This window comes from Marmota monax, unplaced genomic scaffold, assembly GCF_021218885.2.
Source record: "Marmota monax isolate L192 unplaced genomic scaffold, Marmota_monax_Labrador192_F-V1.1 WCK01_AAM20220418_F8-fsc00256, whole genome shotgun sequence".
Classification (NCBI taxonomy): Eukaryota; Metazoa; Chordata; class Mammalia; order Rodentia; family Sciuridae; genus Marmota; species Marmota monax.
This window is the reverse complement of record NW_026692286.1, coordinates 1,416,097-1,432,935: the sequence shown is the minus strand read 5'-3', so window position 1 is coordinate 1,432,935 and position 16,839 is coordinate 1,416,097. Positions and strand designations below refer to the sequence as shown.

Sequence of the window (16,839 nt, the reverse complement as noted above, 5' to 3'; positions counted from 1 at the left end):
AAGTACTAAAAAAAAAAAAATTCTCTCTTGCTCTCTTTAAAACAAAAAAGGTGGGGGTGTGGAAAAAGAACATAAATTAAAAGAACATAAATTCATTGGATTAGACAAAGGGGAATGAAGGGAAGGAAGAGAGATGGGAATAGGAAAAACATTAGAATGAATTGATCATAACTTTCCTATGTTCATATATGAATATGTGACCAGTGTAACTCTACATCATGTACAATTACAAGAATAGGAAGTTATACTGCATATATTATAATATGTCAAAATATATTCTACTATCATGTATAACTGAAAAGAACAAATATTTTTTTAAAAGTGACTTTTCAATTCCATCATACCCCCTACATTTTTCTGAAGAAAAGAGCTTTCTTTTTCTTACAACACCCAATTTTTCTCTCCTTTGCTGCTTCTTATATTTTTAATAAACATTAAAAATATTTATTTTGGGGTACTTAATTGTCTACCATTTGGTTAGTGGGAGTCCCTTTTAGCTGCCCTGAAACCTTTTAACCTATCTCCATTAGTATTTGTTCTTTGGCACAAAAAGATACCTCAAGTTCATCTTATACTTCACCTGCCCCAGATCTGAATTGCCATTTCTTCAAAGTGCTCTGGTTCCTTTTGTCACAGGAAAGCAGGGAACTGAAACTCCAAACCTTGGTTCTTGTGTTCCAAAGAAAGAAAATTTAAAGTCAGACACCAAAAGTCAAAAGAGAACTTTATTATAAGTGAAAGTGAGGTGAGAAAAGTGAGGCTTGAGCAGAGAGCACTCTCAAGAGAGAGTGAGCCCTCTCAGAGTAGAGAATGACAAAAGAGGCAACACTGTCTCCAAATTTATTTTTTGATGTTAACCAGGAGAACTGAGGACCATATTCTGTACTCTTTGCCAAAAAGGAGTTCAAATCCTCCTTCACATCAAGCAGTGGAGTTTTTGACCTTAGTTGGTCCACTCTGAAACTGTCCTGGTGGCCATCGCTTCATCTACAAGTCAATCGCATGTTAACATGGGCACTGAGGTCAAGATCTGGTCAGAATTTACCTTAGTGTGCCTGCACTACTAAAGGAACCTTCCATCCCAGACAAATGGAGACACCTGTCTCCATAATTCCTAGGTTCACATCAGTATCAGTGGAGCCTGCCAAGAGTTAGTCTCATTGATCCTTTTCTTTTGACATATTTTCCCATTAGTGTGTTTGCTTCCGTTTATTTTCTACAAATTAACTACCACTTTTTGCTTTCTCATTCACTTTGAAAGTAGATCCTACAGTAATTTAAAGAACCTGGCCATGCATTTCACTCTCATCACTAGCTACTGGGTAACACTTTCAGTGGAGAACATACTAAGAAACTTAGATCTGGGCTTTAGTTATACTTCTTGTTGCTGGGTATCATTGTTTCTTGGCCCTTTCAGTTTACCTTTGACATGTCCCCTCTATCATTCATTTGTTTGACTGGATAGTATTTCACACTGGGAATATAGCTTTTAAAATTTTATTTATGTATTTATTATTATTATTATTATCATCATCATCATCATTTGGTACCAGGGATTGAACCCATGGGTGCTTAACGATTGAGCCAGATCCCCAGACCACTTTATTTTTTATTTTGAGACAGGGTCTTGATAAATCACTTAGGGCCTCACTAAATTGCTGAAGCTGGCTTTGAACTTGTGATCCTCCTGCTTCACCACTGGGATTATAGGCATGTGCCACCGTATGACACCGTGAGGCACTGGGTTCCATTCTCAGCACCATGTATAAATAAATAAAATAAAATCTATCAACAACTAAAAAATATTTTTTAAAAAAGTCTCCTATGTAAGAATATTTAGGTTATTTCCAAAATTTTGCTATTATAAATGATACCACAAATGATACCTTACACATATGTTGCTTCAGTTCTGTGGTTATGTATCTTCAAGGAAAATTCCCACACATTAAAAGGTAAATGCAAAGATAGCTCTGTTAGATTTTTCCAAATTCCCTTCCATAGGCAGGATGGGAGAAATATGTTTAAAAGATCTATTGTACACTAGTTGCACCATAGTTTAAACAGTATAATTTAAAAATAACTAACAGTATGCCAGCTGTGACTGTAATCCCTGCAGCTAAGGAGGCTGAGACAGGAGGATTACAAGTTAGCAAAGCCTTAAGCAATTTAGTGAGATCCTGTCTCAAAATTAAAAGAAAATAGAATGAGGGCTGAGGATGTGGCTCTGTGATAAAGTTCCTTTAGGCTTAATCCTCAGTACCAAAAAGTAAAAAATAAATAAGTGCAAATTTTAAGTGGTCTCACTGCAAAAAAATGACAAGTATGCAAGATAATGTATGTTAATTACTCAATTTATTTATTCCACATGTATGCATATTTCAAAGCATCATATTGTACATCACAAATATTTGTAATTTGCCAGTTACAAATACAATTTTAAATAATATATTAACTATATAGATACATAAAGAAAAATGAAAACTGCAAGAAAATGCAGCAAAATGCTAATAGAGTTGTATTTTCCAAACTTTCTATAATTATATATACAAAATTACATATTATATAGTATATAATATATATAATTATATAATATACAATTATAATTTTAAATATATAATATATATCTCTATATCTATATCTACATATATATGTATATATTTATATAAAACTTAGGTTTGCTAAGTTGCTGAGGCTGGCTTTAAACTTGCATTCCTCCTGCCTCAGCTTCCTGAGTCGCTGGAATCACAGGCATGCACCATCGCACCTCGAAATATATTCTAATGTAAAATAGATTTTGTTAAATATCTATTTTCTGTTTCTAGCTGTTCTTGGACTCTTGAGTACATAAACAGAGCATTTGATTATGTAAAATATGCCATGATTTAAAAGAGAATCAAAACTTTGCACAGAGATACAGCATAGAATTCTCATCAAACAACAGAGATTATATGCTTGATTCTATACAAAAGACCACAGTAAATGCTTTTCACAATCTTAGGTGGCTGCATAGGTTTGAGTCTCATATCATTTCCCTATAAACGAGGATAGTAATTGTTTCACCCTATAGAATTAAATGAGAATTAAATGATATTTTTTAAAATATCTTTTTAGTTGTAGTTGGACACAATATCTTTATTTATTTTTATGTGGTGCTGAGGATGAACCAAGTGCTTCACACGTGTGAGGCAGGCACTCTACCACTGAGCCACAACCCCAGCCCCTCAATACCTTCATTTTATTTATTTTTATGTATTGATGAGGATCGAACCCAGGGCCTCATATGTGCTAGATGAGCGCTCTACCACTGAGCCACAACCCCAGCCCCTAAATAATATATTTATAAATGCTTAGAAAAAACCTGGAAAACAGAGAATTCTCAATGTAAGTTAGTTTTTTTAGGGCTTTGGTTTTAGTTTTTCTTATATATTATAACTTGGTTACAGTGCCTCATGTTTCTATACTTTGAGATATTTCTGGTCTTTGAAAGGATTTCTTATTGTTTTAATTTAATACAACATTTGAAATGACATTTCTAGGGCCATATCTTTTCCACTCATGTTTTATGTAGTCTCTGAGGATTAAACAGCTCTTTTAAAAATAATGTGTTCCATGGAGCTGTGGTTGTGGCTCGGCGGTAGCACACTTGCCTGGCATGTGTGAGGCACTGGGTTCCATTCTCAGCACCATGTATAAATAAATAAAATAAAAATCTATCAACAACTAAAAAATATTTTTTAAATATTTTTATATATTTTTAAATAATATATTCTATCCCTGACTATAAAGCAACACATGCTCACTCTACAAAATTTAGAAAATTCTATTCATCTATAATGCAACCATCCATTTTGTATATTTTATATATTTTCTATGTAAGTTTACATATATGTGTATATACATATAGGGGATTTATTTTTACAAATTGAAATCAGTGTGGTTTTAAATACAAGATTAAGTTTTAGTATAAATATAAAATGTATCTTTTGCTTAAAAAAAAAAGAAGAGAAATGAAACAATGTAGATAATAGGGGTTGTACCATGGTGAACAGAAGATGATGTCTTGTCATCACAATTTCTCATGTTCCTTTCTAGTAGGCAACTAAGGTACATAAATGGGACCCAAATGGAAAAAAAAAATGCCTTAAAGTGAAAGAAAATTCAACTTGACTTAGAAACATAATGCCAGTTGGTCTGGGTATAGTGGCCCACACCTGTAATCCCAGTTACTCAAAAAGCTGAGGCAGGAAGGATTCCAAGATTGAGGCCAGTGTGGCCTCAAACTAAAAATGCTGTAAACTGGGTGTGGTGGCCATGCCTTTAATCATAGCAGTTCAGGAGGCAGAGCAGAAGGCCCGCTTCAACAATTTAATGGGGTCCTAAGCAGCTTACAGATGTCTGAAAATAAAAACTAAAAAGGGCTGGAAGTGTGACTCAGTGATTAAGCATACCTGGGTTCAATCCCAGGGACAAAAAGAAAAGAAAAGAAAAAGTGGTCTTTTGTGTAAAAAAGAAAGAAAAATAAACATGTAATTATATATATTTACTTATTTTTGCAAAGAGAAAATAAAGGAAGGATAATCAAAAAATAATTTAAATGGTTGATGTTAGAGATAGGTGGAATGGCTAGGGAAGCAAGGAAGACTTCTCTAAATATTCCTTTTTATATAATTTTGACTTTTGAGGCATGTAAATATTCTATAAACTCAAAATTTAATATTAATATTAATGTATAAAAAGTGGCAAACTTTAAAATTTAGACAAAAAAATCAACTTAAAATCAACAGAATATTTTATACACATAAAAGTACACTATGAATAACAATCAAAAGAACTAAAAAAAATCTTGAACTCTTCTAAGTGGGTTTATTAGAGATGATGGTGTTGGCATAGTGATTCTGAAAATATTTTGCTAATGTTTATTTATGAGTAAATATATTGATGCTTTTTGGAACCAGAGTTCTTTGTAGAAGAAAAGGGCTACAAATAAGGAATGGGAAAGAGAAGGAAAAATCCTATGGTGTAGATTGAATTTGGAAGTGTCAGTATTATTCTTTTAAAAGAAAGTGTGTGTGTGTGTGTGTGTGTGTGTGTGTGATGCTATATATTCTTTTTTCTCTCTAACCCAGGGGAACTTTACCATTGAGCTATATCCCAGTCCTATTAATTATTAATTTTTTTGAGACAGAATTTGCTAAGTTTCTGAGGCTGGCCTGAAATTTGAGATCCTCTTGTCAGCCTCAGAAATTGCTGAGATTACAGGCATATGTCACCATTCCCAATTTACATGGTCTTAAATATATATTTATTTTCCTTTCTTTTTCTACCCCTCCTCCCCATTTTCTATAAGCCATACTGAATGGAGTTAGCATTCATTATTTGATTTGTTTTTTGTTTTCTTTCTGGGGGTTGTTACTGGGGATTGAACCCAGAGGCGCTTTATCACTTCCGCAGTCTTTTTTTTTTTTTTTTTTGAACAGGGTTTTGCTAAATTACTGAAGCTGGCCTCACATTTACAATCCTGCTCAGACTATGAAGTCACTGAGATTATAGGCGTGCACCACCAACACTACACTGGCTTTATTATTTGATTTCCAAATACTATCCCCAGTTTAAAAAAAAAAAAAAACATCAAAGCTCCTTGGAGAAATAGTTAATTTCAGGCCTCAGATATCCAGGTAGGGAAATTAGTACAAGGTAAACCTAGGAAACAACCTCAGAATTCCCCCCAAACAAGGAAGTACTCAAAGACACATAGAAACTCAGCAATAGTACATAGTAACTATCTTGCAGGGACTTCCTTGAGAAAATGTGAGACAGTTGAGCATTAATAAGAATAATACCAGAAATGGATTATAACCGTGTTGGGTCACAACACAAAAGCTTGTACACCTCTTCCCCACTGAAGATCCTGATTCATCAGTCTGGGTGAGGATTGAGGATGTTCTTTCTAAGCAGCTTGCAGGCAGTGCTGCTGATGCTGATCCATGGACCTGCGTTTGAGTAGAGATTAAGGAGATGGGATATAAAAGAGAAAGTTTATTTTTATAGAAGGATGCCACCCAGAAAATGCACAAGAAATAATAGAAAAATTACTATTTTATAGTTTCCAGTTTTCCAAACAGACACTGTGACTTCCTGGTGAATGCAGTAGAAAATAAAATGTTTGTAGAATATTCTTTCTCAAAATATTTAGCCACAATCACATCATGAAGAAACAGAGGGAGGCTGAAGCAGAAGAATTACAAATTCAAGACCAGCCTCAGCAATTTAGCAAGACCCTAAAAAAAACAAAGGCCAAATGTTTTCTCTGATATGTGGATGCTGATCCTTAATGGAGGTGGGGGAGAATGGGAGGAATGGAGGAACTTTAGATAGGGCAAAGGGGAAGGAGGGGAAGGAAGTGGGCAGGGAAGCAGGGAAGATGGTGGAATGAGATGGACATCATTACTGTAAGTACATGTATGAAGACACAAATGGTGTGACTCTATTTTGTGTATAACCAGAGACATGAAAAATTGTGCTGTATATGTGTATTATTAAATGAAATGCATTCTGCTGTCATATATAACAAATTAGAATAAATAAATTTTTAAAAAATGAAAAATAAAAAGGGCTTAGGATGTAACTCAAAGATAGAATGCTTCTGGGTTCAATCTTCAGTACCACAAAGAAAAAAAAAGTATTAATGAGCTTGGCATAGTGGTATATGCCTGTAGTCCCAGATACTCAATAGGCTGAGAATGAGAATGGCTTAAACCCAAGAGTTGGAGGGTAGTCTGCACAATAAAGCCAGATTCCATCAAAAAAAAAGAAAAATAAAAAAAAGAAAGAAAAAAGAAAAGAAACAGGACTGGGCATATAGCTCAGTGAGAGAGTGCTTGCCTAGCATGCACCAGGGGTTCAATCCCCAACACTGCAAAAAGAAAATTTAGTGTAATAATTATAAGGTTGGTGTGGTAGTGTATACCTGTAATCCCAGTGACTCAGGAGACTGAGAAAGGAGGATTGCAAGTTCAAAGCCAGCCTGCCTTAAACTTGGCCAGACTCTGTCTCAAAATAGAGTTAAAGGTGAAGGAGTGGCTGGTGAGATAGTTCGGCCTTAGAATATTTGGCTTAGCACAAGCAAGACCCTAAATTCAATCTCCTGGGCAAAACATACAAACAAATCTAGGTAGAAGAAAACCAAGAAAAGGTAAGGAAAATGTTCAAAATTAAAAGTGACATAAGCAAATACGATAGATTCTGGATCAAACAAATTCTATAAATTCTATAAATGATAATATGAAGGAAATTTGATTATGAACTACTAAATAATATTTAATAATGCTGAAAAATTGATGTTTATAATGGTACTATGGTTATATAAAAGAAGGTTGATTTAAGGATATACATGATGAAGTATTTAGGCATGAAGAATTATAAAGAATTAGAATGATTGCAACTCTGTGTGTGTGTGTGTGTGTGTGTGTGTGTGTAGAGATTGAGAGTGAGACCAAGAAACAGAGACAGAGAAATAGAAAAAGGAAAAGAGAAAGGGATTGAAGACCAAGAAAAGAGTTGGGAAGCTATAGCAGTAATCTAGATGAAAGTTGGCAGTATGAAAAGCTAGGATAGTAAAAATGGAAATATAAAAAATAATATTTAAAGACTATTTTAAAAGTGGCAGTGGAAAAATTAGCAATTCAATACAGAATTTGATAAATTATGTGATGAGTGGTTAAATATTTGTAGGAAAAGAGAATCTTATTTCAATATTACATCAAAATTAACTCTAGGGGGCTGAGGCTGTAGCTCAGTGGTAGAGAGCTTGTCTAGCATGTGTGAGGCACTGGGTTTGATCCTTAGCACCACATACAAATAAATAAAAGTATTGTGTCCATCTACAACTAAAAATATATATTAAAAAAATTAATTCTAGTTTGCCAGATGCAGTGGTACACACCTATAATCACAGTGGCTCCAGAGGCTCAGGATCATAAGTTCAAAAACCAGCCTCAGCAACTTAGTGAGGCCCTGTTTCAAATTTTTTAAAAAAGGTTGGGGCGGGGGGGTGCTCAGTGGTAGAGCACTTGCCTGGCATATGTGAAATACTGGGTTCAATCCTCAACACCACATTAAATAAATAAATAAATCTAAAAAAATAAAAATAAAAATGGGATGGGGATGTAGCTCGGTGGTTAAGTGTCCCTGGGTTCAATCCCCAGTACCAAAAAAATACAAAACAAAACTAAGTACATCTGCGTTAACTTTTCTCTTTCAACTTTTCTAAAGATATGAAAATTTTCAAAATAAAAAGTTGAAGAAAAATTAAATCCCTTTTCCCTGTGAGGCAAATGAGGGTGGTAGGATGGATGTGGGGAGACAGGTCAGATGGGGTTTGTGACGAAAAGGAGACTGGGAAAGGAGGGTTTTACAATCCTAATTTATTAGGGCAATTTAACAGCAGTGGCTCTAACAATTTACAGATCTTCCATGGCTTAATAAAAGTTTATTTCTTGTTCAAGTCATAATTCTAATTAGGAAGACTGATTCAGAGAGGTAAAGCAACATGCCTAAAAAACAAAATAAGTGACTAATCAGAATTCCAGTTCTGATTCCAAAGCCCTGATTTGGACTACGGGGTCAAATATTAGAAGGACTGTATCAGCAGCCATCACTAGAGGTGGATCCAGGATGAAGCTGTACAATTTTGCACCAGTTTTCCCTGCCCTTGCACATTTCCCTCATTTTACAAGGGCATAGACTAAGGGCATGTTGCTCAAAATTTACAACTATGCTTTCTCCATCTCAATGGCTTGTGGGTGTTTCTTTTAAAATACAATATTACTCTCTTTATCCTAAGTCCCTATCTCAGTAGGACTGGAGGCAAGAGAAGGCAAGAGAAACAGGAGGTAGGCACCACATATACTAAGAAATGAATGGGGGTGTGGTGAAGCAGGGGAATGATACAATCAGTTTTTCATTTTTAAAAGATCATCTCAGCAGACTTGTGTGGAAAATGCAGTTATGTAGATGGGAATTGTTGATGGCCTTTTGACAGTGGTGAGGACTGAGCAGTGGTCAGATGGAAAATGTACTTTAAAGGGAGAACTGACAGCATTTGTTGGTATATATAAGATACCAAGGAAAAAATGAAGATACTTTGTAAATTTTGGGTGCAAGAAGCATACTGGTCCATAGTCACATTTGGTTAGAGAAACAAAGAGTTTTGGTTTTTGTGTTTTTGTTTTGTACCAGGAATTGAACCTAGGGTCACTTAATCACTAAGTCACATCTCAGCCCTTTTTATTTTTGATTTTGAGATAGTATCTCACTAAATTGTTGATGGCCTCCCTAAATTGCTGAGGCTGGCTTTGAACTTGTGATCTTCCTGCCTCAGCCTCCAGAGCTACTGGGATTACAAGCAGGAGAGCCACTGAGACCAGCTCCCTCATAAGACTTTTGTGAAGAAAAAAATGTGATAGTATTTGTAAAAACTACTCATATGATTGTCATCTCATAACCATCTTTTATATGTGTGTAACACTTTCAAGGTAAAATATGCTTTCTTATGCTTGAAGTAACTTAGTTGCTAATAGTGAACACTATGGTAAAAATGTGATGGACTGGAATTGGAATTCCTATGACTTTAGCTTCTGTTATGTTAAAATACTCATTAGCACTGCCCAGAAGAAGTTTGTCTGTCTCTCTTTTTTTTTTTTTTTTTGAGAGAGAGAGAGATAAGTTTTTTAATATTTATTTTTTAGTTTTCGGTGGACACAACATCTTTTTTTTTTTTTTTAATTTTTTTTATTGGTTGTTCAAAACATTATAAAGCTCTTGACATATCATATTTACAACATCTTTTTTTTATGTGGTGCTGAGGATGGAACCCAGAGCCTGCGCATGCCAGGCAAGCGCATTACAGCTTGAGCCACATCCCCAGTCCTATCTGTCTCTCTCTTAATCACTTTGCTTCTCTTTGAAGAGAGAGCTCTTGTGAACAAGAACTTGCCAACTTAGAGGTCTGCAGAACAGAACCCAGGGGTATCTGTTTCTTGGGTTGTTTTCCCACATACCCAGTATACTGCAGTGATCAGTAAGCCTCTGAGACTGAGGGTCACTTATGGGAAACTAGCACCATAGTCTCTTCATCTAAAATTACCAGCCTCTTTGGCTTGATGAAACTCACTTTGTACATCATCAGAATACAGTGATGATCAGCTTTTAAAATGGGCAAATTAATTTTAATATATGTCAGTCATTGCTGTTGTTTTATTTATTCATCATTCTTTATTCTTATGTCCTGTAGGAATTTTTTCACATAGAATATTTAGAAAATCAGATAGAAATATTTAGCTAATATTTACCTTTCCTAATATCTGACACTGGGCTGGGGTTGTGGCTCAGCAGTATAGCGCTTGCCTCACACATACGAGGCTCTGGGTTCGAACCTCAGCACCACATAAACATAAATAAATAAAAGGTATTGTGTTCAATAACAACTAAAAAATAAATATTAAAAAAAATCTGACACTTAGCTTTAAATCAAAAATTTGAGATTTACTCTTTAAATCTTTAACCAAGAATCATTTCTGAAGTGGTGTAATTTTGGTTGCTATCAGATCCACAGTGGTATGATACTTTGATAAAAATTTTGCTATGTTACAGATTGGGAACAAGATAAAATTGTAAGGAATTTGGGATTTTTATTAAATAAGTAGATTTTTAGCTACTTTTCCCACAGAAAGATTAACTATGTGAAACGATAATTTGCTGCTATAGTAGCCTTTTTATTATCTATATGTATTCCATAACATCCCATTGTAAACCTCAAATATATGCAAAATTTGTTTTAAAATAAAACAAAAAGATGTTGTGTCCATCGAAAACTAAAATAAATAAATAAATAAAAATTAAAATCTCTCTCTTAAAAAAAATTTAAAGAAATTTAAAAAAATATGCTGATGAAATGCTTGGAAAGAATGTACAAAAATAAAGCAAAATAAATGGTTCACGATCTAGCTCAGTGGTAGAGAACTTGTTGAACATGTGTGAGAATCTTGGTTCAATCTCTAGCACCACAATAAAATATGATAAAATAAAATATATGATAACAACAAATATCAAAATATAAATATTCACAGCTTCTTTCTTCCCATCTGCTAAGGAATATTTTCCTACTATCTTGCTTGTCTTATTATCTTCCCTTAGTTTTAGTCACTGTTACAAGGCTGGGGCCATCTTGGTAACTGAGATGGCACTAAGATACCCCCCCTTCAAACCCAGATTTTTGTGATCAAGTCAGAAAGATTTCAGAGTAACAGGCAATAAGTTTATTAGAAGGGATGGGAAAGGGGATGGGGGAGCACTCTCAAGGGATAGAGGGGGTTCTCTCAGAGAAAAGAGGGATAACATGACTCTCCTTCACTCCAGTTTTATTAGGGATCCCATCGAAGTTTCCTGAGAGTCCTGTTCAGGTTCTACCTCTTGATTTTTGACTGACAGCAGGATGACATCAGATTTTTAAGACCCCACTGCCTTGACAACTCTAGGTCCCTTTGGCCCATGCTGGTTCTAACTGGAATCTGTTCTTACAGATTTTATGGTAAGAGGGAATTATCTTTATCTTCCCAAATTCTGGGATCTTTTCCATGTAAGGATCACAAAATTCCCCCCCCCCTTAAGGGTAACTGGTGTTCTTATCAACATTATTTCAGCCTGCATTCTGCAGATAACAGGTAGTTTGCTGAGGAATGTAACATATCCTGTTGACTTAAACTAGGCAGAGCTGCAGGTAGATTGCTTCTTGGAAAAGAAAGCACATGGGGGTCAGCACAGTGGACCCATTTTATAGAAATATTCCCTTAACCTCATGTTCCCACACTCATATCTGTCTGTCCCCTATCAGCACTATTTGTACATCTGGGTAAAGGGTTTACAGGTATATGTGTGTATGTTTGTGTTTACCCATACACCCATGTGTGTTAAAGGACAGAGGGAACACGCTAGGGAGAACAGGAGGGAAATGGCAAAGAAAGAAAAGAATGATGGAATTAACATCAAAAAAGAAAGAAAGCTACTCATGGAAAAAAATAGATCCCAGGGAAAAAGTAAAACAGCATACAGGTTTCTGGGAGAGTATTGCCAGAGATTTTGAGGAATGGCTGCTATACTGGGAAAGATTTTGAAATGATAGGAAAAAACTTACTTTATAAAATTTCCTCTACTTTAATTCTATATCAGCCAGGCACACTGGCACATTGCTGTAAGCCCAGTGATCCAGGAGGCCGAGGCAGTAGAATGACAAATTCAAAGCCATCATGGGCTATTCAGTGAGACTCCTCAAAACAAAAATGTCTGGGGCTGTAACTCAGTGGTAGAGCCCCTACAAACTGTTCAATTCCAAGTCAAAAAAGAAAAAGAAAAAAAAAAACAAAAAAACAGGCTTGTGGTGCAGGCCTGTAATCCCCGCAGTTTTGGAGGCTGAGGCTGAAGATCACAAGTTCAAAGCCAGCCTCAGCAACTTAGTGAGACCCTGTCTCTAAAATATTAATATTCCTGAAACCACTAGGGATGTGCCTCAGTGGTTAAGCACCCTTGAATTCAAAAGAAAAAAAATATTTTATCTGCCCACCACACACAACACACACCAGAGACTTCCAATATTTTTTCAGACTGTTTTCTTTGAGTTTTACGTGATGACTGGGTCACAAAGGGCTTGGCTTAATTCAGATGACCAAATTACTAGAATACCCAGAGACTTAATTTTATTTTATTTTTTATTTTTGTAGTACTGGGGATTGAACCCAGGGGTGTTTTACCACTGAGCTACACCAAAGTCTTTTTTTTTTCTTTTTTTTTTTTTTTGAAACAAGGTCTCAGATTTGAAATCCTCCTGTCTCAACCTCCCAAAATCTGGTATTACAAGTGTATGCCACTATATCCAGCTACCAGGAAACATTTTCTATTCAGATATTTTCTATAGAAGTAAATTAGCTGAGGATATGGCTCAAGTGGCATGCGCGGGGCGCTGGGTTCGATCCTCAGCACCACAAAGATGTTGTGTCCACCGAAAACTGAAAAAATAAATAAATAAATCACTTCAATTGCTGAAGAACAAGCAAGGTTTTATCTCATTCTGTTACTGTCATTTCTTGGGCTGGGGATGTGGCTCAAGCGGCAGCGCACTCCCGTGGCATGCGTGAACCCGGCCCGGGTTCGATCCTCAGCACCACATACAAAACAAAGATGTTGTGTCCGCTGAGAACTAAAAAATAAATATTAAAAAATTCTCTCTCTCTCAAAAAAAGAGACATAACTCATAAATCTTCACTTTAAAAAAAATAAAATTAACTTTTTACCCACTTGAATCAAAGTGTGAAATATGATATATCAAGAACTATGTAATGTTTTGAACAACCAACAATAAAAAATTTAAAAAAAAAAGTAAATTAGTGGCTTCTAATTTTAAGATTACTAGAATGATTCAATTTAAAAAAACACTGAAGGAAATTGTAAAGGGAGACGTATATTTGAATTTTTAACCATTTGAGGAAACTCAGGGAAAATCCTATTATTAATGTTTAACATTGCCACCCTCCTGAGATCTTCCTGAAATCAGAAAATCTTTTGGCAACAATCTTTCAGCATCTTTCTTACATCTCTGTTATCACAATTTATTCTAAAAACATTCTTATTATAAAAGAAATATATATTGGCCTGGCATCCTCCCCACCCCCCATTGCCAGGGATTGAATCAGGAACTCTTATATGCTAGAAGTGCTCTGCCCCTGAGCTACACCTCAGCCCTGGGTTTATTCTTGGGGATTAGAAGCTCATTGAAAACAGAGATCATACCTTATCTGTAAGACAATATTTTGGCAATTAACAATGAATGACACAGGCCTTAGAGTCACACACACCTAAATTTGAATCTTGGTTCTGCAATTCCTCAGTTAAAATACAAAGTTGTTTTTTGTAGTTTTTGTAGTTTAACTTTATTTAGTCTCCATCCTCACTTTTGTTAAAATTGAGATAATAATGCCATTCTTTTTCAGGGCAGTTATGAACATTAAATGAGAAGATGTATGAAAGCACTTAGCCTATTGCCTAGCACACCCATGTATTCAATCAACAGTAACTAAGGGCTTATCTTCTGTATTATTTAAACTATACCATGTAGCATGGAAGGAAGTATGCCAAGAATTAAGTCATAATGAAGAGGAAAAGAGAAAAACACTAACACACACACAAAATGTAAGGGGCAACACCCTTGACTTACCATACCTTTATTTTCCTCTATGATCTTGGAATTTGGAGTCCAAGAAGCTGCTGTGAAAGCTGGAGGCCTGCTTCCAGCCCAAATGAGACTTATTGAGGTAGGGTAGGAGGAGAGTTTGTTAGGTCCAGGGCTCCCCTGGGAGTTCTGAGCCTGGCACAGAAATTCCAATTCAATCTTTGGTTTTGCCTCCCCTTTCCTTGTCACAGTATTTCTGAGAGTATCCTAGTGATGGAAACTTCCAGTCACTAACCTGCACCTTTCTGGAAGTTAGCGACCTCTTAGACAACATCTTAGACAACATTTCCTACAATAACAACACAGAATTTAACTTCTGTATTCAAACTACTAGCTTTATGTTGCTTCCCCCTATGAAGGTCCCTGAGGTCTGCTTCAGCTTATCAGCACAATAGGCTGTACATGTGTTGCTAGGTAATACTGAATTCCTCTGAAGCAGATCTTAGGGCTGCAGTCTAGAGCTTAGCCCTAAACACAGAACTTGTCCTAAATTCTAGGGTACTACCATAATGCCCAGAACTTTTGGTTGCACACTTCTGTTCCCTACAGAACATAGCCTCTGGGCAATTAGCCTGAGGTTCATTGTTTAAGACACTTAGGAGGAAGTTCCCAGCAATGAGTTTCAAAAATCTGGCAGGAATCCAGAAAAGGAGCTTTATTTAGGGAATAGGATATACAAAATATTAGCTTCCAATTTTTTCCTCTCCGTAATATAAAGTTCATTTTTCATACCACTCAGCTATTGCAGGGTAGAAAGTCAATGCCTGAAAAAAACAGACTTGATTAACAGTCAAGTTATTTAAACTTTGTTCTAGAAGTCATATAAAATTAATAAAGTCATAATTTATCCCGTTCCAAGTATGACTATTCTGAATCATCTAACATGTTAAATTTTTGCAAAATACAAATTCCTCATTTTTTGATCATTACCATACAGTTTCCTAGTTTCTGCCTAAAAATAACTATTTTCTAGAGTTGTTTAACTAAATTTATGTGAAAAAAAAATCTCAGGAAACATTTGCCAACTTAAGTCACTTGCTTTTCTCACTTAAGATGGAAAAAAAATTACCTTTTCAACTTTATCTTTTTTGAGGCTTCAACCTTTTCACTGTCTCATTTTTGCTTGAAGAATGCTAAAGTGTCTCCTCTTGATTTTATGTGACTTTTCACGAATCCAGTTAATTTCCTGAATCCTTCTATCAGCCCATCGCCTGTGAGGGCACAGCAGGGTTGCACATACCAGTTCCGGTCACTGCAGAGCTTCTTCACTTTGAATATTCTGGTAATGTCCTCTGCAGTCAGAGCTCCAGGCACATCTTGTTTGTTGGCTAATAGGACAACAGGCACATTTTTAATATGTTCATTCTTCAAAATGTGCTCAAACTCTTTCCGTGAGACTTCCAGTCGTTGTTGATCTGTACTGTCCACAACATACACCAGCCCATCAGCGTTCTCACAATAATAGCTCCAAACAGTTCTCATTTTTTCCTGTCCTCCAACATCCCAGACTGTGAGCAAAAGGCTGCTTTCCAATTCGATCATCTCCACATTGAAACCTATTGTTGGCATGGTCGTAATATCCTTAGCAAGCTTTAGTTTGTAAAGGAGAGTAGACTTCCCTGCTGAATCAAGTCCCAGAAGAAGAACGTGGGCTTGCTTGATTTTGGAGTTCTTAGAACTCAGAAGACCCATCTGAGGCTTTTTCTTCTTTAACAATCTTTTCTTCTGACCAGAGGCAGTGTGTCCTTTCTAGATCTTGCATGAAATTGTGTAGGAGGAAATAAGAGAGCAAATGCTTTATGATATAGCCCAAGAACAGGAGTTTGTGTACATTTATATTGTGGCTTATCAACTCTTATAGGCAAACAGTATTTTAATTGCAGTCCTAGCCAATCCTGAGTTATCTGTGGTGTGAGTAACTAGCCAATATCATAGTGGCTCAAAGGGGACATTCTTTGTAAATGAGTAGGATAAGGAGTGGCGTGCCTGGCTGATGCTACAGCTTTTGTCCCTTTCAGGTGCTAGAAACTTGGAGGAAATCAAAGGATCAGACATGCACAGTAACATGGTTTAGAAGCAGAATGAAAACAACTTTTTGTTGTATTTTATTTTTAACTAATCTTCAAGTTAACTTTAAACTTTTTGTTTAACATTTTGTAAAAAAAAAAAAAATTTTTTTTGTAGAACTGTAGTTACTTGACTATTTCTCTTATTACAATTGTAAATAAATAACTAGGGTTCTTAAATCATGAAGAGAGTTATCTCCTACTGCCCACCCCCACCCAGTATCTTAAGTACTTTCCCCTTGACCAGATTTCTCAGTAAGAAATTTTAAACCACCCAAGGTTATCTGAACCTTTCTCCCATAATCAGATAGAGCATTGTTTCTTGAGTCTACCAGGCAGAGAATTAACACTACTCACAAAACCAGACTTAGAGGGGAAAGTTTGCACACAAACACTTTTGAATTAAGCAGACATTCTAGTTGAAAATAGAAGATTGAATATATGTATTTATCTCCTTTCCTTCTCAAGACTACACCTAAATGACAGCAAAGAAAT

At 35.7% G+C, this 16,839-nt stretch overlaps 1 protein-coding gene across 3 annotated transcripts; it reads right to left on the bottom strand.

Moving 5' to 3' along the window:
* Positions 1-2,513: 2,513 nt before the first annotated feature.
* Positions 2,514-16,170, bottom strand: Arl14 (ADP ribosylation factor like GTPase 14). 3 transcript variants are annotated; one of them, XM_046440481.2, is made up of 2 exons: positions 15,348-16,169; positions 2,514-5,990 (listed from the first exon to the last, which is right to left on the bottom strand). In XM_046440481.2, the coding sequence occupies exon 1, from the start codon at positions 15,968-15,970 to the stop codon at positions 15,392-15,394; it is 579 nt and encodes a 192-aa protein (XP_046296437.1). In that variant the 5' UTR covers positions 15,971-16,169; the 3' UTR covers positions 2,514-5,990; positions 15,348-15,391. The 3 variants fall into 3 exon arrangements, with proteins under 3 accessions (XP_046296437.1, XP_046296439.1, XP_046296438.1); XM_046440483.2 differs by lacking the exon at positions 2,514-5,990 and adding an exon at positions 5,997-14,413 and having other exon boundaries at positions 15,348-16,170; XM_046440482.2 differs by lacking the exon at positions 2,514-5,990 and adding an exon at positions 14,919-15,042.
* Between the last annotated feature and the right edge of the window lie 669 nt (positions 16,171-16,839).

What these genes read in the sequence shown, in the direction of transcription:
- Arl14 (XM_046440483.2), bottom strand. Translation starts at nt 15,970, where the DNA reads ATGGGTCTTCTGAGTTCTAAGAACTCCAAAATCAAGCAAGCCCACGTT.